Below are 25028 nucleotides of genomic sequence, written 5' to 3' on the forward strand. Positions count from 1 at the left end.
TCATATGTGAAAGGTAATATTTCACAGAACAACAAAATTATTTTAATCAATGACCTTATTTCTGGGAGGGGAACAACCAAAATACTGGGCCTACTATAAATCTCTTGAGATGTTTGAAATAAAGCCCAGAGAGAAGGCCTGACTTCTAATTGGGAATGCAGTGAATCCAGAGACATGAAATGGGCACTAACTGCCTGATTACCATCTTAGTGAACAGGCATTTATAATTTGTACTGCAACATTAAGCACATCTATCAACCCTTTGCCACTGAGAAAAACAGTGGTGAAAGAGAGATCCTTTTCTGCCCAAACTTCTTTCAGAGCTCTCCATTTCTTCAGCTATAATTTCTGCCTCAAGTGTTTGGGTGGGGAGCTCTAACTGCAGGAGAAGAAAGACAATGGAGAAAAGAAATCTTAATATTAGACAACTTCAAATATTTGTAACAAAAATACTGTGTGGAAGTTTGACATCTAAGTTAGATTTACCATAACAAAATTGAAATTAATAAAAAAGAATTTGAGACATGGGATAGGATTGGTATTTCTTAACTGTATCTTGATCCATTTTTGTCCAACTAGTATTCACAGAAATTTTAAAGTAAGGAAAAAATAAGTGAAAGAGTTTAAAAGTCAAATATTGCTAAAGCAATCATTCACCAAACACATCAATCAAAATTACAGGTAAAAATTGAAAGGAAACTTTTCTAAAAGGTACTGCCAGTGAAAGAACAGTTTGTTCTATTAAATTACTCAGCATACACCATCACCAAAATTCCACTAATATGAAGGCAAGTTGTCATCAGAGTAGGAAGTCTTAATTATTGTAGAAAGCTAGTAAATTCACATCTCTAACTTGGAAGTGAAAAAACATCCTAGAAAGAGAGATTAAATCAGAAGACTAACAGGAGACTTATAATTTGGAAAGTTTTGGGGATTTTTTAAGTCACAGTAAACAAGAAGCAGTCAAGTTTGCTACTCAAAGCTTGAAAATTAATTAAAATTTAAAAACAAAACACTACCTACCACTTTGAAAACCACTCCTCATCCAGAGAAAACAAATTGATTTAATTTTGGAAATACAAAAGCCATTTAAACTGCTTCCATTGTGACTGGGTATTGCAGATTGCTTTCTTTAAGTGTTCAATAAACTATGAAACTATTAGCAGTCTTGCCATCCAAAAATCCATTCGTCAGTTGTCTCCCAATACCTTTCCTATCTTAACCTCACAGAAACAGAGATGCAGCAGCATAATGTGGAGTAAAGAGAGAGGACTACAGGACAAAGACAAAAATCTGAAGGAAGGTCTTGGTAGTTTTCAACTCCCCTCAATTTATTTTTCCCCACCAGTACATTATAGTTTCAGGTTGGGTAATAGTCCTCTTTCTCATCTACTGTAGAGTTTATGATAGAGAAACATCAATTGCAGCTCAATAACAGACAGAACCAAAAATAGACATTTTTGCCATTGAAAAATCACACAGTGGGCAGCTGTTCACAATCATACCTGTCCTGTTACTTCCAGGAAAAAAACTGTGATACAACCTTATCTCTGGAAGACACAGTGAGGTAATGCAGTCAAAAATCTAAATACAATCTTAAGACAATTAACATTAAATAGAATAAATTAGGTACACATTTTAAACCTCATCATAATATTGCAAATTCATTACTAACACAAATGTTTAGTGCATTACATTAAAAGCAATTTCCATTGTACCTTGAAGACTTACGAGTCCAAACATGAAATGTTGTATTCCCTTACTCAGCCTCAAAATCCACTGCAGTTACCAGCCTTAAATCACACTGATCCTACCACAGGGCACTAGAGGAACATGCTGACACAGCAGCAAAAGCTACCAAATATTCTCAAGTTGTGCAGAGTAGCAGCCAAAGCTATTTCAGTAAAGACCAAATTACAATAAATAGTTTGGGACCATAAAATATATTTATTGTTCTGCCTACCTCTAGAGCAACTTTTGTTGCTGTTGCCATGGGGTTGGAGGGAATGAAGGAAAACTCTGTTTAAATTAAAGGCTTGGAATGTCATATAATGCAGGATGACTTTTCATTAACAGGTCTTTACCTGTTAATCAACAGCACCATAATTAGTTCACTTTCAGATTGGTCTTGTTTATTAAATGAGGACATACAACAATGAAAGCCTCTCACAGTTCTTTATTACACAGCTTTTGTTCTAAGCACTAGAATAAAGAGAGGATATATTTTCTCATTCACTTTGGAAGAATCCATCCAAATCAAGAACTCTAATAGTTGGTACACAACCTGGGAAAAACCTTCTACATTTTTTTTTGTTTAAAAAGCAAATGTTGAACCTCTTTAGTACATCTATTCAAAATAATCATGGTAATTAAAAGGTATATTTGTATATTATACATTTATGGTTTCCATGTGCATATAAACCCACAGCTCCTTTAGAATATTATAAAATGATACCTTCCTCCTTGGCTTCTTACTTGGCAAAATGGATGTCAATAATTACTGCATATACTTTTCACACACAAGCTGTCTTGAGACAAAACAAATCCCTATTTCATGCAGACTCATCACTTTTGCTCTGCTGCAGTGGATACACTTTCATGTGAACCATGTAGTAAGGTTTTCTACTCATTTCTCCTATAGTCTCTGAGAAGCTACGTGGCCAGGACCACATCATCTTCCCCATGAAAACCATAAATATTTTTTTCCTATTATGTTTAAAGGCAGACTGAGAGCCGAAAGACTATTCGTGCTTGTCAAATGCTACAAAGTCAGAAACAAAATGATGTTCACTAAATTATTATTTCAAGGCAACAGCAGTCAGGTGACGTAGAGTTTGAGCAGCAAACAGGGCGAAGAATTTTTTAAAATTTGAAGAAAAAAAGACAGAAAAACAGGAAAAGAAAATGACATCTTCTGCACAGAAAAACTTGTAACTGTGAGGAATCATCCAAAAGAATGTTATTCAGAATACACTTAAGAAATCTACAGCTTTGCCTCCTACACACTCAAGAAAATGCATAGTGAATAGTCATTCATTAATATCTTTGCAAAACTGGTACATTTTGAAAACATATTTGATTCAGGACCTCATGTCTTCAGCTTATGTACTATAACACAGGATCACTGGAGTTTTCAAAAAAAAAAAAAAAAGAGAAGCAGCATGAATATTTTAAGAAGCACAATTTTCCCAAGCAGGGGATGGGATCAAAGTTTTCTAGCCTGTCTTCTTTCACACACCCCTATCAATGCCTCAGTTAAATACCAAAGTATCTCAGTAATTAATCTGATTGACCCAACTAACCACCACTAGACTGTAGGCACTGATATTTAAGGGGACAAAGGCAAATACCAGTTTGCCTTCTGACAGAGGATAGATGAAGCCCAGAATAAGCAAGTAGTTGTTAAGCACTTCATTTTTGGAATGATATATTTTTAATAAATTTATGATTGCTAAGTAGAAGGTATCCTTTAACACCAGGAGAAAAGGTCCTGTTTCACACAAATCTGGGGCTGCCCAAAAACCACAATATGGTTGTGTAGCCATCACTGCCAACTCATTTCACATCTCTTCTCTTTTGACAATTTTTATTACTAGATTTTGTTCATAAAAAAAATTATGTTTTTTCTTTGTTGGTGGTGTTTTGGTTTGGTTTTTTTCTTAGTAAAGGTGAAGAGCTAAAGAAAAAACTGTTATTTTATTTTTTCAAAAGATGTAACCAAACATCTTAATCATCATGAAGTGTACCACACTCGCGAATGTCCCTTGACACAAGAAGAGGACAAACTATGATGGATTTAGAGCAGAGGCACACTGCTGCAGTGTCACTCCAAACCAGGATTCATTTGCTTTCCACCTCACTGCCAGAACATTATCCCTTGGTGTTCTCTTCTTCTCTCCAGACCACGCTGTCCTTTTCAGGCTCTCGTGTTTCATCATTCATCAGACTCAAACCTTACTGAGACTCCCTAATGCCTTTATCAAACAGGCTGTACTTTTCCATGACCTCTCAAATGTTAAAATATTTTTTAGTGTAACGCAATAGTGAAATAGGGAACATCTCTGAACGTGCCCAATGAACGTGCAGCTATGTAGCTTACCCAAAAGGTGTTAACAGAACAATATCTCTAATGCACAAATATATTTTCATGGAACATTTAGCATGCTAGCTTAACATATGAGTTCAGAGTTACCCTAAATTGTATATATAATGCCTACATGTCCAAAAACAGCAGAAAAATAAGATTTGGTTGTATTTTCCTAATTAACATCTGGTAAGGCTGAAGACTTCATATCACCTCAAATATTTCAGAGAGAAATATTGAATTAAAAAAAAAAAAAAAAAAGGCAAGAGAGCTCTGGTAAGGCTGAAGACTTCATATCACCTCACATATTTCAGGGAGAAATATTGAATTTAAAAAAAAAAAAAAAAAGAGAGAGAGGAAAAAAAAGGCAACTCCAAAAATTTCAGAATTTTAATCCTACTTAATATCAGACCATTACATTAGATTTTAGAGATTCATCCACCTTATCACCCCAAATGCAAAATTTTAAACAGAGAGATACCAGATAACTATTGTTATTCTCCAGTGATGCCAAATCTTCCACCACACACATCCCACATCCCCCCAGTCAGCAGCAGGGGAGGTGGAATCTTATAATCAAAATTCTTGAATTGAACACTAAAATACCCCCAAAATCACTCAAAACCACACTGGTTAAACTATTTTCTTACAATGCTTGCCCTGGTTCTGTGAAAGCCAAGAAAATGCATTACCACAAGTTACAACACTAAGAACTAAAGCTTCCTTGTGACAACACAGCAGAATTCTTGCCTGAGCTCTGAGCAAAAGCAGGCCTGTCCATATGAAATAGCACTGTGCAGCACTCAGCAGCTCCAAACCTTATTTACTAGCACAGGACATGGGAATATAAAAGATTACCTATGGCTGGTAGGAGATTTATGGCTGCCTCTCACACCTGGTGCTGAGCAGCACACTGCCAGTGAAGTCTGAGCAATGCTTTTCTGCCCTGCAGGAGCTGCACCCTGAGATTCTCCACAAAAAGAATCCCCCACAAAGAAGTTTTTACAGACAGCTGGGGCAGTGGATAACCACAGCTGCATTATCACACTAAACATCTTTTCCTAAGAGGAGTAACTTCACCTTTGATCACTACTCCAGTTCTAATGCCAGTAGTGCTGGGCATTTCTGTCCCACCATCACACAGGCAGCTGTTTTAACACCACATTGAGACAAACACAAGACACAAATACACAGTTTGGAAGACAGATGGGGCTTTTTTCATTGAGGAAAAAACCCCACCACACTGTTTCAAAATAAAGGAGATGAAGTCACCACTGCACTGACATGTTAACCTTAAGACTTAAATGTTAATTTTTCACCTCCAGTACCTCAAATAGTTCAGGGGAAGTGAGAGCTAACACACAACAGAACACAGGCTAATGGGAAATTGGAAGTCTTCCTCCCAAACTATCTCCATTTCATGTAGTTGTTCCTATTACACAACTGTCACACATCCTAACGAAGAACAAGTGCGGGGAACAAAAAAAAATGAGCCAATTTCAATCCTGGTGTTTATTTCCACAAACTTGTTTCAAAAGGTGTATAAATTTCCTTAAAAATTATAAAGTATTCCTAATAACTGAGACACCATCTTCATATCCACAGAGTCTCAGGAATATTTAGGTGTTAACTCACCCTTGATTTCAGTTGAATGAAGTGTGTAAATACTTCTAAAGATGTGGATTTTCTGAATACCATGATACAATGGCAGATTTTAAGCTTTACTTCTTCTTGAGTGCCACACAAGATTGTGACTTATTTGGACATATTAAAAAAATTATGTTTTGAGTAAGTAAATTGTCAGACAAAAAAAGTCTTGTTACTTCATTGAACTGGTACAGAAGAACCACTGGGAGCAAATCCTAATATTTAAATAATTGGCCAGGTTTTTACAACAACAAAACATCCCAATGCAAACATACACACACACTCATTTACTTCAGAATTTGGGTAAGAAAAGACATCAGGTGGTATTTGAACTTCAGTTATTTGTGAAGAATCCCTATATCCTTGAAAGGCACATAAATTCTCTACAGACAATACATAAAGTACATGCAGAGTTACCACTTAGTGTTACTCCTCAGAAGTCTGAATTTAGTTATAACAAGCACTGATGCTCACTGAAAGGGCTCAGAAAGCTTAGGCCCAGATTTATAGCGTCATTTGACAAAAATTCAATAGCTTTTGGAGAGCAGTGCCTTGCCAACGCAGATGTTGCCGCAGACATCTGTTAGTTTAACAATGCTGAGGTGCATCTCCCTCTGCAATCCCACCCTACCAGGCAATGGTCTGGAAAACCTCAAAGCATAACACATTTAGTTCAAGAAACCATTTCAGGGATCCTGACTTCTCTCCCTTATCATCTGTAGCACATGTTTACCGTTTATGGCTCATCACCAGCACACGCAATCACTTATACTCCAAATGTTCAAGGAGCTCTGGAGCTGAGGAAGAAAATGCATTAATATTCTGAACTACCTGCAGAGATCCGGGCTTGGAAAGGTTCACGATTTTGTACTGCAATGCCTGGGTGCCTCTGCCACACCGTGCTAACCTAAGTCCCTCCTAACAAGTGCGGCTTGCATACATAAAGCAATATTGATTCAGCTGTGCAGTGCTGTTTGCCCAGCCTTTCAGAAGCACAGCTTCTCCAAACACTGCTGCAGACATCAGAGCTGTCTTCCGAGGAGAGGGGAGGTTTTGTCAGCCAGGCTTGGCTTAACGACGCGCTCTGCGCCAACGACTGCATTTAATTAACTTTCCTTGGTTGGTCTCACAGAGTTGTTTTCTACTATCTGATCTTGTCTGCATGAACCCCATTCTGATTTCATGCAGGAAGGAGGATTGCAGCCACAGCCTCTTTCGTAAATAAAACTGCCCTGACTTATAAAGGATCTGTTGATAGGAGCAAAGATATCATGGTATCCATGCCTGCATAAAACACAGCACAAAACTGCTTTCTGAAGCAAAATACCTGGAGATTAAAGCTAAAGGAAAGAATGCCACCCTTCTGAATGAGCAGTTCAGACAGTTTAATAAAGACAGGACATAAGGGATGGTTACTTTGAAATGAACACTTTTATCTGTACCACATGGAGTCTTTCCTAGTGGCACTGCTAGAATTAATAGCACAATTTCATGAGAAAGAATAAGAACTTGTCTTTGTTTTGCTGTTCACAGGAGCCAGTTTGTTTAAACCTTCCAACAAGAAAGATAAACAAGTTGATGTTTTACATGAACTCCTTTATCTGTCACTTAAAATGCAAAACAAAACATGACATATTCCTGCTTATCCAGCTGTACTAAATTTAGTATATAAATACAAGGACTGTTCAAGGGTAAGCAAAGGATTTCTGTCTCAGAGATCCTCTAAAAATTCCTTCTTGATGCTTTTTTCTTTCCTTTTCATACAAACACATTCTAGGCAGAGCTAGAGCTAGCAGTGTTAAAATAAAAATACACTCACAAGTTTTGCTTGAACTTCTAACCCAGATAGCAAAGTGTATGTGAAGGTGTGAAAGCCATATCCCTCTTTACCCACAGCTGTGTCACTTCACATACCATCACTGCAAATACTATTCCTCATACTATTATTTTCCTTCTATACATCTTCTTTAATTAAGATGTTATTTGCTTCCTGTTGTATCTGTAACAACTTTTCAGAATTTATTGGGGGGAAAGCATTTCCATGGTTATAGTATGCCAGGTTACTTGCTGTCAGACTCTGCAGCTCACAGGCATATTCACCTTTCCCATCAAGTCTTTTTAGCTGCAGGCTTTCAAGCTTCAAGCATTTTAGATGGGTGAAAATGTCAGTTCCTCCAACGCTAAGAAAGAAGCAATGATGTACCAAAAAATAAATAAATTACATCTAAGTCACTTTACCTCTCAAAGTCCTGGCTTTGCAAAGGAAGTGTCCAGGAAAACTAACTCAGTCTTTTTGCATGGCTTATCCTTATGCCATTAAAATTAATATGAAACAATATGTTCCTTTTTAACCACTTGATGAGTCAGTGCAGCTCAGAAAACTGATAAAAGGTTTGTGGAAATAAATTAATATTGCATGAATGCTGCTGGAGCTATTAAACAAGCATAAGCAAGAACCCATCACTGAAGCCAAGAGACCTTTATACAATGAGAGAAAGTGGCAGAAAAGTCAACAATCATTATTACAGCAGGTCCTTTGCCCTGAAAAAATGGCTTGTGACCTAAACAGATGTAAGCAGCCCTTATCTCTGATATAAACAGTTATGCTGCTTATCTCAGATCTTACAATTCTATTACATTGCTTTTAACAATACTATTACATTGCTTTTAACAATACAAAAGCTGTTCTTTTAGCACCATTGTTTTTCTTCACAGAAAGGAAAATTTATCAAAATTTTATCTTTCAGTAAAAATCTCTCTTCAGAAGAAATGAGAAGGGAAGAAAAGTAGGGGGGGTTTTTTAAGCTATGAAATAGCTCAGTTATAGGTGTTTTGGTTATGCTTTCACAAGGGATGCATGAAATACACTTGAAATCTACAGCTGATGACAGATATGAGACAGCAAATACTGTGACTTATGTCTTCAGTAGGCAAATGTGGTCAGTTTTCTCTGCCTCTGCTGGAAGCAGAGAAAAAGATCAGAATTATCAGCCTTCCTGCAGGATTCAGAAGGAGATCTGCAGATCACAGATGCTACCAAAAAGCAGCTGCTGTTTCTTACCCACTTTCACACTGTACTTCAGAAATACTTGTGTGCAAAAAGGAGGCAAACCTTTTCAAAGCAAGCCCTGCTTCTGAGCACAGTGACCTCCACAAACTTCAGCTCCTGAGCTCTCAACCCAGCAAAGCTCTCAAATTTTAATATATCAGAATTTCTAAAAAAATTCCAGAGATACAGGTGAATCAGCAGCACCTTGGGCAGGAAAAAATGTGAAGGATTGCTCAGAAGGGGCCAACTTCCTTTCTGCTACATATAAAAAATTCTGCTGGTTTTTTAGTACTTCAATGTACAATCTCCCAGAGATCCTGTTTCTTTTCTCAAGAATTGTTTATCTTCACTTGCATCAAGGAAAGCATTTAAAATACACTCTAGATAACATTTTCCCAGTGGGACAAAAAAGAATGAAATATTTTACAGTTGCCTTAGACGCTTTTACAGAATCCCTGCAAGTATTTTTTTAAAACAAGATCAGACACTAGAAGATATTATTGATCAACTGTCTTATTCATTACTGACATTTCTTTAAGTTAGTTATGCCAAAATATGAGTAGTTCTACAGAAAAGGTCCATTCAAATTCAAAGATACAACTTCCATAATTTAATTCTGCATGCTAAAGAGTGTTGCATGGAGATTTGACAAACTGCATCTTCATTTAAGAAAACAAGTAGAGCAAGAAGTTTGGAAGTTACATTTATAGGAACAGCAAAATCTTCAGTGGAGAGATCCCTTAAAGTACAGAAATTGATATAATCTGTTGCATAATATATACAAAACTTCTCCTTTACAATATGAAGTCACAAATGAAGTATTGTATATGAAATTTTGTTTAAAAAAGCAACCCCCCCTTATTGCAGATATACATATTGCCATATATTTCCATGTCAAAAGACAGTATTAAAACTATTCCCTTCCTCCTTTCATCACATATACACATTTTATAACAGTTACTGCTTCAAAGACCCCTCTCAAATCATCCTCTGTCCTTCACTGGGAATGAAATCATTTCATATAGCACATATCCAATCTTCAACTATTATGAGAAAACATCTTTTGTACTATTCCATTAGCCTCATTCATATGGTGTGTTGTTTTTCATGACTTACTGAAAATAAATTATGCAGGACAGCAGAAGAAAGCTGTTTCTGCATAATTCAAGTAAAATCACAGAAAAAGGAAAAATATAATCAACAACTGCAGTGTTCCTTTGAGAGTTACTTCATTATTATAAAAAATAACAATCTTTTGAAGAGGAGGACACTGATAATTACTCAACATAATCCTCTAGAAAGAGGAACAAACTGGAAGTAACAAAACAGTTATTTTCACCTGTATTAGGACAAATTAAATGTTAGCATATTTCAGTGTGCTTAATTAAATTAAAATCTCTCCCACATAAAAGTAAATTGTTTTGCTCAAGGTTTAGAGAATGTTTATTTATTTATTTTTAAATCTATTACATTTTTCCTAACTGCTGACAAGAATAGTCATACCTGGCAGTTTTCCTTTTCCCCTTCTTCTCACTCACCCAGGTATTTGGTTTACTGAATCAAACATAGAGCAATTACAGAGTGGAGGACAGACCACCCAGCAAACAAAACATGGAAGACTTACCATTTACACAGACTTCAAAAGACTTGCAAAGGTCATCCTCAAACAGGCAGCCTAAAAACACAAAAGAAAGGGAAAAATTAATACAGGTTTCAAACTGTGGATAATTAGTGTGTATTGAAGACCTGTTAAATGCTCTGAAAATCAGACATTTGGTTGGCCTTGGGAGTTCAGACTGGGCAGTAGAGGAAGTCCAGAACAGGTCTGATTAGACAGCACATCTTACTAACTGGCTATATCCAGAATAACCTTTGAAGTTTTTCCTCCTCTCATTTCTCTACTGAAGGTTCAGTTTTTCCATGCATGTCTCTCTCATTAAGTCATTTGAGGGACTTTATGTTCTCTTAATTTTGAGCACATTATTATACCACAGCACAGTAATGCTGCAATACACTGCAAGAATATACACCAAGAAACCAAAATCTTGCAATACTGCAAGAATATACACCAAGAAACCAAGAGCATCCCGACCATATTACCATAGCAATAAGACAAGCCTATAAATCAGCCTATAAATTGCTCATATTAAGCTTGGATTTAGTAACTAGAACCACTAACCATGACTTCAGGAGCGCTAACTCTTTTGAGAAAGGCTTCCAAATTAAGCCATCCCTACCAACACCCTAATACCTCACAGACAGCTGACAAATACTGATAGGATATACTAATAGGTCCATGAAAAATATCCTTGGATTTTTTTTATTTAAAACAGGAAATTTGATCCCAAAGTTGCTGCTTGATGAGCCCCTACTGCAAATGCTCCACTCTTCACCCTAGAAACCTCTTTCACTTGGACAGATCTTCATGAATAAAGTATTCTGTTCCCTTGTCACCAAAGTGTTCTGTTCCCTTGGTGTCACCTACCCAGGTATTGAGACAATAGTGATTATTGCTTTTATCCTCAACCAAAATGAGTCCCTGGTGATAGTTGTGAAGGCAGCAGGGAAGTGGGCAAGATGTGCCTCTGCTCTGGTCACTCCACACTGAGGCACAGGGACAAGGATCAGGTTCAAAGGCACTGTGAAATATCCTGCTACTGTTAAGGGCACTCACTTGGTTTACCCAACCAGTAGTTTCTTTATTTTCTGACAAGGCTAAAGAGCTAGGACTGGAGCAAATCTGAGGAATGAAGCTGTATGTTGGACACAAACACAATTAATATTTTCACAATTAAGCTTTTTCATTTTCCTGGAAAATATCTTATTTATAAATAGCCACACAGAGTTATGATATTAAACAATATTGAGCTTTTCCACACCTTGCATCAAGAAACCAGCCAGGAACCACACCAGATCCAAACAAATGAGCAAATCTCCTCTCCCCAGCCATGCCTATCTCCATGAAAGCACAAAGTACAGCACCTCTAATCACAAGGGAGCCCAGTGGATTATGTAAGATGTCCTTAGAAAAAGAACTGAAAGGCTCAGAACCCTCTGACCATGAATTACCTGGCTCCTAATCCTGCTAAAAGAAAAGTTTTGGTGAGATAGAGTGACTTAGGAATTTCTGAGAAGCCTTTCAGCAGATAACTGTATTAGCACATCATTAAGCCTGAACTAATATGCTGTGTGTCTCAGCAGGATTTAGCAGCAAATGCTAGGTCTGAGCCCAGCTATGTGAATTCAAGACATGCTGGAGAACCAACAGGGTCCTTCACATCCATCCCACATACACATAACCTTACACAGAGTTACAATATGCACATGAATAAAAGAGTTCTCTCATTCTTTTACCCATGCCCCAGTACACAAACTGTGGTTTGTAGCATATTCTTGAGATGTGGATGATTTTGCTCCAGACAAGTCTGCTGTAAGAACCATCTGACCTGAAACAGTGTCTGGAAACTCACTGAAGATACCTGACTGCAGCCCTGCTACCGACCCAGCCAAGCAGGAGGATGCCTGAGCTGCACACTGACTCATAAAGGGCATCACACAAGAACAATGAGAGGCAGTGACCAAAACACATCCACAGAAAGCTCACAGAACAAGAGCCTAATTAAAAGAATAACAATGCTCAATTTAGAAAGGCATTCTTGCAGAAAATAATAATAAAGACTTCAAGCATCAATATACACTAGACCTGGAAATGTATACTTCAGTGTTCCTATTTCAGAAATCTGAATTTAATTCTTCTTAAGAAAAAGGTTTTATGGCTAGGAAAAATCAGTATTCCTTTTTTTTTTTTCCTGCGAGATTAAAAAAAGAATTAAAACCTGAAATATCTGTGTCGAGCAAAATGCTGCTGAATTTGTCCTGTGATGGAGGGAAGACAGGCAATTTTTTAGTTATTTCCCATCCTGCAGTGCTGTGGATCCAAAAGGTGTCAGATGAGAAGTTGCAGCCAGGAATATTTCTAGTGGAGTGGCACCTTAAAACAGTGACAGGTTGACCTGACTCTACTTATTTGAAGCACCTGGGAGCTGGGATTACAACCACCTGCTCTCTGTAGCCCCTGCCAGAGATAGGCCATCCTATAATAATACACTGATATTCTCAGAAGCAGAAAAATACAGATACAAAATGAAAAAAATGGGCCTGCTTGGGTACAAAGAAATCAACAGTTAAGCTACCTCTATACAGAACTCTGATTTTGCTTTATTGACTAATAAATTTTCCATGAAAAGCACAAAAGAAAAGTGGCATTATCATGTTTTAGCTTCTCTTTTAATACCTGTTGTTTATTTGATGCTCACTGCAGCAAGGAATCTGATTCAATCAAACTTGTGAACCCATGTCTTGGAGAGCACATTAACAAAGTCAATGCACAGTAAACTATATCCATGTAGGATTACTCTAAACTAGACAAGGACCTCCAAAATGCCTTGAAAAATATTTTGTTTCAAGTTATTTATTGCTAGAGTTGATTGTTACGCATATTTCACCCAACCAGTCAATATGCTAATTTATCTACTAATTTATCTCCTGCTATTCGCTGGAACACTAAGATGTACCATATTTCATTTTAAATACCATCTACCCACTATTAGTAATGGTGGTAATAAGTCAACTCTGAAGAGTGAAGTGGTATCATTGCCAAAATATATTTAATTCAGTTCATGCCTTATGGTTACAAAATTACATTGCATTTTCTATCAAAAAAATCTCCCAGTACACATAAACTGTTGCTACAATACTTTCAAACATCAAACCTAAAGCCCCAATCTCACTTCACACAGCAGCCCTGAAATAACCAAGTCTCCACGTAATTATCCAGCATAAATTGCCTTGTTAAATGTAGAATTTAAAGAGTTTTTTTACCTAACTTGCATTGAAATTCAACGCTTTATTAACACTTGCACGGTCTCCACATCTCAGTAGTGACAAACCAGGTTAATCAGGTTAATATACTGTATATAATGTACAATACAGTACATTTACATGGTGCATTATTAAATCGCCACAAAAAGAGATTCCATAGGGCCTTGCAAATTCTTCTGCCTCCCTTTCCTTCCCCTCTGTATCTCCAGTGCTGTTTCTCAGAAAGGCAGCAAAACATAATCACAAAATACTGCTGCAAGTACAGGACATAAAGTTTATATTTCTTTTTTCCAACTTATTCTTCTCATGAGACACTAACAAAACTATTTCTTTCTCTTCATCATACAGTTCTACTTTCCTAAAGAAAAAAATAGGAAAGTTTAAATAGCACTGGAACATATTGTTTGTTTTGACTTATTCGAGGAGCCTCTGAAGGTTAGAAAAGTCAAGGCAGCAGATGAAGCCACTTGCATTTCATCTAGAAAAAACTGTAAAAATTCTCTTATCAGGAAAATATTTTTTTAAAAACTGACATTGACTGATGATTCAAACAGATTATATTATGTTTATTTCTCTGTCCTTTCCCCCTGTTAACCAACTCATGATGATCCTAAACATCTCTCCCAATAATGCCATCAATCCTGTAAGAATTTTCTAAATTAAAATTTAAAAGTAGGTCATAAACCCTGTTTATCAAAAATGGTCTTATATTCATCAAAACTAAAAACCAAACGACAGGCAAAACCAGCTGCATTTCTTCTGAAACTGGAAAGTTACAAACCTTTTAAATCTTTTGTGTTATTGAAGAATCTCTACCCTTCCTTTCACTCTCTTACTACAACTTTCATGGAAGCACTTAATGTCTCTTCACATCCACAGACCTTAACAACCTCTGGCCCATCACAACATTTCAGCCAGTATATGTTCCTTTAATCAAAATATGCCAACAATCCTTAACATTTTAATAGTCCAGAACAAAAGTGCACCCCACATTTACCTGTTTATTCCACGTTTTGCTCCAAGACAAGGTCAGGAGACCTTGCAGGGTGAGCTCATCACTGCTGGTAGGATAAGAAGCAAGGAAACACCTGGGCAGATCAATGCTTCCTTGGGTCTTTAGCCCCAGCTGTGGAAGACTCTAAATAGTGAGTCACATGCTTATTTTCCTATAGTAGGATTAATAAATACAGCCCAGTAATTACATTTTAGAAGTGATCAACTCACACAACTGTGATAGCTTTAACTGAAAAAACCAAGATGATGCCCAACAACAATGAATGATAATCTGAACACATTGGTAGGAAAAATGAAACAAGGTTTCTTGCAGAAAACTGATGGGAGAAGTCATCTGTTTGAGAGAGAAATATTCTGCTCACTAATAGAGGTGAGAGATAAATTTGCTCAGTCTGCTAAAGCTGTGATCTATTCAACACATCCTCATCTGTCTGCCATACATGTGTGCTTAACGAGTCTAGAATTACCCAAAATTGCAAGAATGTCTGGGGGAAAGGTACTTTAAGCTGATCACAGGCTTTAAGCAAATTTCATCCCAGTTTCCTAAACCCTGGGGTTACAGAGGTATGTGCACATGCAATGTAAGTATATACTTATTACTCAAAACTTACCAATTGCCTGTGAAAGAAACAACTGATTGCCTCCCTTACTTTAGTTTCATTTTGGCGTTCACTATGATAAAAAACCAGAATATTCCTTGACCCTACCTTTTAAATTTTCATTCTTATCTCATTTACTCCTTTTTCTGTTCCAAACTCCTCCATCCTCTTCCTGAGAGCTGTTTCTTTTTTAACTCCTTCTCTCCAAGAAAACATCGTCCCACCACCAGGATGCAGCTGCCCCTCCCTGACCCTCCCAAGCACATGAATGCCATTCCCAAGCACTGCCCCTCCCACACAGCGCCCTCTCCTTTCACTCCTGCAGGTGAGCAGCATGATCACTCAGGATACTGTCAACTGATCAGTATTGATTGCTGGTAATTTCTCAGTCCAGTCCATCCATGCCCACAGGTGCCCTCCATTTTCCTTCCAGCACATTCAGCCATTCCCCATCTACCTCCCTTCCAGTGTGTGACTGGGAGAGAGCCATGAGACAGGAGGTAAAAGAAGGGCAGAAGTTGCTCAGTCTTGCTACCTCATTTCAGAGCAGGTGTAGGTACAGTTACATTCTGGTGTCTCCTGAGGTTCTCAGGATATCCAGAATGTTCTACACTGAAAAAGAGATTTTTATCAAGCCCTCAGAACCTGTGGTGGTTTATCAACAACTGCTTGGATAATAGTTAAGTGATGAAAGAACAGTAAATCAATGTGGTCAAGAATAATATTAAAGTAGCACATAATACTAAAGGGGTTCTTTCTCCCAGGAGGGAAAGTGAGAAAAACATTTGTCAGCATAAAATACACAGAGCTTTGATCTTTCTGCACTCCACCTTTTATGTTTTTTGAGTGTAATGTGTGCCTGATGTTTTTGTAATACTGCAAACTCTTGAGAGAAGGCTTTTTTCCTTTCTTTTTTAGTTATGTGCATGTACAAAGCTTCATAAAAAGGAGCATTCATCCCTAGTGAAGAATCCAGGCTTTACTCTAATCCAAATTAACAGTCATAAAGATGACAAAAGAAATCCCTGCAGTAGTTAACTGCAGGACTGTGCAATCTTTTACATGAAAAGTTTCCAAAGTAAAGTAAGGAAGGATTTCCCATAAGTGTTACCATATGGTGCTAACACTTCCTCATCTCAGATTTACCCCTTCTTTCAATCATTTTTCATACACACTGATTTGTATATTGAAATATTACTCTAGCCAGAATAATTCAACACAGAATAGAGTTTTCATCATTTAGGAAAAATATCAGAACTAAACTTAGAGCCAAGACTTGTCCCTGAAGCCTCAGTGACATTACAAAGCAGTACTTCAGTTACCTCCTTTATATCACTTACCCTTCAGCATGTATGGATTGGTGCATGAAATGGGTAACATAGTACGGACATGCTGTGGTGTTTTTTATTATTATTATTTCTCACCATGTAAATATGTACTTTGTCCTTTCTGCATTTAGAGGGAAAAAAAAAAATAGATCTTTTCCTTTGCATGTAAGTAGTCTGAGCATGTTCACCACTAAAGAAAGGAATTGCTTTGTGGTGAGAATACTATTAGCTTATCTGATTACTAATGCCATGATTGCAATGATGTAGGGCTTTTCTTCTGGGGAGCACTGAGAAAAGGTCACTACTAAGAATAATTGAAGATGTGAGTAGTAATAACAGGTCATGAAGAGAAGAGACACTGAAAGTCCATCACTAAGAAAGCTTTAGAACAGCATTTGCATTTGCTCAGGACTCAGAAATTGGCTCATTCACCATGTGATGAGCCATTTTGTCATTTTGTCACAGTAAACATTAAAAGAACTTGCATTACCTCTTCTGAAAAATTACAATTCTCTCACTGCTACATTGTCTAACTCTGTTTCTTTAGCAAGACCACGATTCACTCAAAGGAAAATGGGGAGCACAGATATAATCTGCCAAATAAGTAGCTCCACTAATACCTAATTATACTGAACACTAACATGCTCTCTATTTATATTGTAAAAAAAGGAGATGAATCCATTATTGTAGAATAAATATAATTTTAAAACATTGCAAAATATTACCTCTTAGGATCATGACTGAAATCCTTTACCTTTAATTGTGGCAGAAGGAGTCAAATGTGATTTACTCGAGTAACACTGCCCCAAAAAAAATATTTTTGCCATTTTGGTGTCCCATATTGGGAAAAAAATAGCATCTTTGCAACATAAAATGTAGGATCTGTTCTTTCAAAATTAAAAATTGTTAATTGGAGTACTCACAAACTATAGACATAATGTCATAAAGGTCAGAGCAGGCCTTCAGTAACTGCAATTAAACACCTTCTGGTCACCAGTTGCTAAAATTGAATTAATTTCTCGGCAGGAACTGAAATCACTCAACACCCACTGAAATCCCAACTGCAACTAAGCAGAACTTTCTTCTCTGCCTGGCAGAGATTCTGAAGGCTGAACACCATTGAGTCTGAATTTCACTTCACTGTTTAAATACATCAACAAGCAGATTTTTTTTACCTGCCATTGCCTGTACAATATCCTTGCCCACAAAATCTGTTTGCAGCTAAACCTTCTGGTATTATCCATAGCCAAAAGACATAACACTGAAGCTTACATCCAGCAAAGTGTGACATTACCAGCACTGCTTCCTCAATATCATTGCACATAAGCCAGCGAGCATTGCACTGCAGAGGCCTCTGTGATATTTATTCTGTGAAAGAACTGCTGCCATCATTATATCTATCAACCTCATTTTGCCCATCACTAACTGCCAGTCTATTCCAGCACACTTGTTTTACAAAATTGCAGTACAGGAGTGAATTCTAAATCCTAATTATAACATAATTCTAGATGTCTTCCACAGTGAGGGTTAAGACAAGCTGGGTCAAAGAAGTAATGAACCATTAGCTAGAGGAAACAGGAACTCTGTCTGGGGGTTATGTGCTTTGGAAGATAACTCTTTCAGATAAAATATTCAAAACACTTACATGGTAAAGAAACTTATGTCCTTTTATCTGAACGTACTCAGTCTTCAGGAGCTGGATTCAGTGACAGAGTTGTTTTTTTTTTTTTTAATGGTTCTTTAAAGTTGTGTCTTCTGTTTTGGGAAAGCTCCCATTATTTCCATAATCAAGGAAGGAAAAGAGACATGTTTATCATTTCCCTCTAACAAGTGCCAACATTTTCTTTTCATTATTTGGCAGACATTCTTAATGAGTATCTTCTTGGTGCTTAAAAAAACATAACCAGAATTTACAGCAATTCTCATCCACTTATATTGCCTCTAAAACTAAGCAATTACCCAATATTTAGGGGTAATATTCCTCTCCTAACAATATCTTAAGCAGACTTCAAAGGCAGAAACCACTTTTTGCAGAGGACCTCTCTGCTATTATTGGCTTTTATGTTCTGTTTTACTTAGAAAACAGTACAGCATCTTTCAGCCAATGATGCCTGCACCAAGAACTGCAGTATGACCAAGTGCCTGTCACAGAGGATCCCCTCTATTTTCCTTCCTCAGACTTTTTTAAAAATCCCTCTCCTTTTTGCTTCATCTCTACTTCACTTTATTTTTCTACTTCAGTTTATTTGAGCTGGGTTACAATTTTTTGGTTAAAATTACAAAGTAGACTTGGTGAAAACAACTGGGAAGGAAAAAAGAAACACGTAACCTCAAGAAGTCTGAAGTGTAAGGGGCTAGTTCAGAGTCATTTATTTGCAGGGAAGTAATTCTAATCTGCACAACAGCACCCATGGATGTGGGAGCTACACTTACAAAAGAGCTCCAAAAAAGGAAGGAAGGACCCAAACACTGGTCAAAATCTGTCTATTTCTCTGTATCCTTACGGAGGTCAGATAGATGTAGAAAACAGTAAAAATTGCTGTTTGGAAAAATAGCTTCATGCCTTTATCATGCATTTCTGAACCACATTATAATGTTGATTTAGTGTTGAAATCATCTGTGTTCATCTAATGGAAGAGACACTATTATATACACTTGGTAATTTCTTTAATAAAGAGTTTAAACAGTCCAGAGTAATCCACATTAATTATTCATGTACTGGAGAAACATAATGAAAGTCAATGAAGAAAGTCATAGTCTCTTGGAGTTCTTGAGGGAAAAATAATAATATTAGGTAAAATTCAATGGACTGTGACATCAAGATTTATCTCTACAATTTGCCCTGGGAATTTGAATTGCGAATGAAGCTGCAGCATCCTCTGGGATGGGACAGAGTTATGAGAAACAGGTCACACAAGGATATTGGTAGCACATCAGAATTAACAGTTATCACTAAGATGCCCACAACTTTTCCCTTTTCACAGGGAAAAAATAAAATCATAAAAGTGTTTACCTACTAGATATTTTTTAAAAGCTACCAAGAACTCAGCTGTCCCTATCAATACAAATTATCTCTTGACAAACAATCCATATGCAGCACCTTGAGGCTTTGTTCAAGTCCTGTTGGGCTGTTGTGTTTGTAACCACCTACATGGCATCACGATGACAAGGGACAGAATTAGGACAATGCTTTGCTATGCGATAAAGAATTCAATCTATTCTGTATTGATTCACATCTCATTGCAGACAGATGTTTAAATTTATCACAGAGTAAAATGATCTGCTTCTACTTACTTTTGTGAAATTACACCTATTTGAAAGAACTGAGAGTGAATGGTCTTGATTTTGACCAGTAATTGAGCTCTAATTACTCCTGACTCACCCTGATGTTTCTGAGGCTGGCAGTAGAGCCAGCTGTCCTAGAATACATCCTGCTGTTGTGTCTGTGAAGCAGCTCTGCCTACTCTGTGAGACCAGTGAGATGTTTTTTTCCCTAGGCTAGTTGTTGAGAGGCAGCCACAATAATGACACACATCAGAGATGTAGTTAAGAAAAAGCCTAATGATTAAAGCAATTTGGGGAGGAAGCCAAGAAAATTAGAGATGATTCTGAAATATGACAAATAGTGTTCATGCTGAGTAGCACCAGAATTCATCTTCTGTTTCCTTCCTAAGAAGTACACAAAAGACTATTTTTCTCTGTCTGGAAAAAAAAAAAAAAATCCTTCCTAAGCAGTACACAAAAGACTATTTTTCTCTGGAAAAAAAAAGAAAAAGATAATTAGAAGACTAAACCTCTCAGACTCTAGAAGTTCGTCTGTTGCACACCTTTAATCACCAAGGAGAAACTGCACTTAAGCAAATGCATTTATGAAGGAAAAAAAATCTGAAGGCTGGATGCTGTCAGGAGTTTATATAGGTGCTTTTCCCCATTAGGAGTAGACAAAAGCCTTTGCTACACTGTAGCCATAGAGACACTAGCTCTCATTAACTTAGCCTCCAATGCCTGTTGATTTTGATGGAACTGAAGTATCTGAGAGGGAATTAGGGCCCAAATGCCTTTTTTTTTTTTTTTTCTGTTTAAGTTTTTTTGTCTTTGCTGGTTTTCCTTTATAAACTTTATTTCCATATTACAGACTTCTCTTGTTCATTCCCTATCCTCTCCTGGATATTCTTTGCTACTGAGAGTTACCAGGTGGGAGGCACATAATGGAAAAGAGAAAGGAATGGGGATTTTCAAATCACTATTCACCAATCAGGAACTTCCTCCCAGCTTCCTCCGCTGCTCCACCAAGCTGCTCTGAGCTCCAGAGCTGGTTCTGTCTGCTGAATCCAGCCTCTCCCTAGTAACAATAATTAGCCTAGAGCATACACAATGAAAAAAAAGAATGAGACCTATTAATTAATAAAGGAATTACTAATATTTACTTCAGAGTGGCTTTTTTTTTGTTTGTTTCGTTCTGGTTTTCTTTTTTTTCCCCTGTCTGGAAATATAGAGAATCAAGGGGGTCGAGGAAACTTAGAAAATTGGAAACAGTAAAAGGTACAAATTCAGAAGAAAATACTGGAGGAAGAACAGAGGTAATAATGAAAACTTCACTGTGCAACAACTGAAGAAGAAAAATCGACAAAAAAAGAGGAAATGGGAGAAAATAAGAGGGTCTGAGAGGAAGTGCAGGAGAATAATCTCCACAGAAATGTCTGTAATGCATGATGTGTTAAAAGTGATAAAAAGTCCAAGGTGCAGAGATAAGCCAGTGGTAGAGATAAGAACAGCCCTGCATTTCCCTGCTAGCATCTTACAATGACTTTACAGGACCCTGTCTTGGGATTTCTGAGAATTTAGAAGGGACTCTAATTTCTTGGAGGCATCCTGAGAACAGAAGTTGTTTTACAATAATCCCATTGATAGTTTTGCAAGTTGATTCCAAAGATTCATTAATTAAAGACTTGATTTTACTTTTTCCTCCAAAAAATTCTTGATGTTAATATTTCATGAAGTTCCACACATGAGTCTTCAGTCTGCAGTTGACCAGCATTTGCATAATTCTCTGAGACATGATATTCAGTAAGGTTTAGAATCAGTCTGGCACCTCATATGGGAGCCCTCTTAAAAATTCTTAAATTATTCTAATGAACCAGTATTATTCAAATTTTTTTTTTTTCCTTCAGGATTTGAACTTCAGCCAAAACATTAAAACATAATGTTTAAAACTATACTTGGAGACTTTCTATTTGATGAATATATTACAAATCTAATTTTGTGTTGTTTCTGAATTCAATACTCTAAAGCAAGGAACAATGTGTATGCAATGCTTTCTACATCAATGCAATGTTAACAAAATATCCTAATTATAAGTTCTTAAAAAACACAGACCAAAAAAAGCAACAAATAAATCACCCTATAAATCCAAAGCTTTTTGACCTTTATTCTCTATTCTACAACCCATATATCATGCAGCAGAAGTAAAAGCACAAGAATATTAAAATTACGCCCAGATGAGGAAATAGGAAATTATTTTTTTGTAACGTGCAGCCTCATTTGAAGTATTCTTTCATGGGACCAACATGGGACCTTGACAAGAATGCCTGAAAGACCTGAAATTGTTTCATTAACGGTATGTTAAAAAAAGCAAAATGTCATGTGTTATTACACACTACTCTGTACAAGGAAACAATACCCAGCTACTTCTCTTCATTTATCTTTGTTACAAATAAAACTTCACTATCAGATTCATATCAGCCACTGGCCTGTTTTGAGAAGGTGGCTTCAGTTTCCTGCAGGCAGCTGGAGAGTATCAGGTCAAGGACCAGAACAAGAATCTCTGTATCTACAGTTCTCTTCTTTTTGTATAACTTCCTGGAACAATTTTACAGAGGGTACATGGGAGTGAATGGTGCTCATAGAATATTTTTACAGCTAAGACATTTTGGCTATCAATTCAGCTTGCTTTTGGCTATTCATGTGATGGCAGAACAACAAAATCAAAAAACCTTTTTGTGTCATTTCTTGAGTAATTGCCACAACAATTTTTAGCAATTTTACATAACTAAAAATATTAAGTTAACATGTAGGTTCAATGAAAAAACAGTCCTCAAGTGACCCAGGTCTGCTGGAGTCTTACATCAGAGTAACCCAGCTATTCAGCTTCCCAATTTAAACAAAATATGAGGACAGGGAGCAACTGTGAGGATGGGGGAGAGAGCTGCTCATGGCTGACAGTATGTGGACATACCTGTATCCTCCCCACCTCTCAGAAATTCCTCACTTTCCTTACACTCAGCAGCTCTGCCCATTGACATCTGATGATGTAATAACACAATTTATGTCATTCTGGGTTAAAGTTAGAACACGTATGAAAGATAATTACTGCTCAGTTAGTGCTGCTTTTAGTTGTAATACTTTAATTCTATAATGGATATGAAAGTGTCCACAAGCTTTCAAATGACAGGTGTGTACTGGAGACTTTTATCATTCCAGATCTTCCAAGCCTTTACCTGCACTACTGGTAAAAGTAATTCTCTAAAGATGCAATTCCCTTGTTGTCATTTTTTGACAACACTATGACTTTATTCTAACCCATTCTCTATCTCAACCACACCTGCCTAAGCCCAGACCCTACAGTTGTCAAGAAGGTCTTTATGGGCAGGACAGTGACATTAGGCCACAGATTATCCCACCAGCCCCTACTTTCTCAGACATGTGAACACCTTAATTGCTACTACTGATGTCTAGTGCAGAATTACAGAATGCCACAGCCAGCCTCAGAAAAGATTACCCAGCCTTTTTTCCTCTTACAATCCACATAGCTCACTTCACAACATTTGCATTCCCAGGTGGATAACTGATTCTTTACACTGAAGAGATAAAGAAACATTTAAAAAAGCAACTGAAATATGTCACACAGAAAAACTTATGAGTTCATTACTTCATAGAACCTTTTTTAATATAATTTTTACTAAAATATCCTAAGTGATTTAGAGTGACTCACAATTGCCTAAAAATATGGAAGCTATTTTCCTGCTGTGTTCTTTTTTTCCTTTATGATGAAGAGAAGCTAAAAGTACTTTGCTTTTGTTTCTTGTTATTTTTTTGCTTGGTTTCTCCCTCCCCTTTCTGCGAGAATAATAAAGTACATTATGTTTTCACTTGCAAAGCTCCTGAGTGTGCAGCGCCTGCCCCAGCGGGAGGCACGGCACACAAAAGCACGAACCACACAGCTGCAATTACACATCAAAGAAAATTGCTAATCTCACTAACTGCTGCACCTCTGTTCTCCCACCTTCAGTCAGTACCAAACACTCTACAAAACTCAGTATCAGAGTTTGTCTTTGCAAACTACAGGTATATAAATCTGTATTATACCTGCATGGATACAAACACATTAAGCATGTCTATAAGATATATGTATTAAAAACATATTCACGATGATTGCTATTACTGCTATTATTGCAATAAAATGGGGTTAGAATTTGTTGTCAAAACATTTTCTTCTACTGCCATCTGAGAAACCACAGACTGAGATATCCACACAGCACTGAGAGATCCAGTAGGAGATTCAGTCCTTTCTGGAGTGTCAGAGACATTAGGCAGAATACCCACAGCACCTGAAACAACTCAAGGTGCCCTTTGCGAGGCAACTGAACCCAGACTTCTTTTCTAAAATAATCTAAGTGAGACATGCCATAAAATGTCTTTTCAACTTGTCTTGCAGGTTTCTCATAGTGATCTTACAGTTACCTGAGACGAGACGTCTCTACTGTGTTCCTTAAGATGTCATAAAACCAAAAGTCAGCCTCTTCAAAATGATAATTTTGTCAAGACTCAATCATTTGAATACTTTTGAAAAATACAGATTCAGGCAATACAAGGACTCAAGAGGAAGGAAGAACTAAGAAAAGAGGCCCTGTACATTGTACTGAACTGCTTCATGAGGTTTCAAGGTTTGCTGAATGTCTCTGCCTGATACCAGTTCTGTGGGCATTGTAACCTTGGCTCGTCTGCTCCTCTGTGCCTCGTTTTCCAGTATTGCAGGTGGTCATATTTCCACAATATAGAGTGGAACAGTCACCAAGGGAGTATCCTGTTCCTGGTATAGGCACTGACAGGTCTTCACTGACTTTTGAAATAAGAGCTTTGGTTCCTAAATGTTCAGGACAGGAACAGGAATTAAAGCAGTCTGGGAAAATGCTTCTGCTGCATTATAGAAGAGATGCTGTTCCTCAGCTAAATTAGGAATATAAAAGTGAATTAACCTTGGTTTCTTGAAAAAGGAGAAATATGCTTCCCCTTCCTTACATTTTACTCTAGTCACACAGAATTGCCTTCTGTCATTAAATTAGCAACTCTGTGAATCAGAAATAATTCCAAGCTGGAAAGCACACAGCTTATCCTGGAATTATGATGGTAGAGATGGGGGCTTAGGA

The 25028-nt window shown here is 37.2% G+C and overlaps 1 protein-coding gene across 1 annotated transcript in view; it reads right to left on the reverse strand.

Moving 5' to 3' along the window:
* Nucleotides 1–25028, reverse strand: part of PTPRN2 (protein tyrosine phosphatase receptor type N2) — a 630254-nt gene that overhangs the window by 553557 nt on the left and 51669 nt on the right. The window contains exon 2 of the mRNA XM_041487587.1: nt 10405–10455. Within this exon, the coding sequence (XP_041343521.1) occupies nt 10405–10455 (51 nt within the window). The remainder of the gene's footprint in view (nt 1–10404; nt 10456–25028) is intronic.

This window comes from Pyrgilauda ruficollis, unplaced genomic scaffold (genome assembly GCF_017590135.1).
Source record: "Pyrgilauda ruficollis isolate IOZ18807 unplaced genomic scaffold, ASM1759013v1 scaffold12, whole genome shotgun sequence".
Classification (NCBI taxonomy): Eukaryota; Metazoa; Chordata; class Aves; order Passeriformes; family Passeridae; genus Pyrgilauda; species Pyrgilauda ruficollis.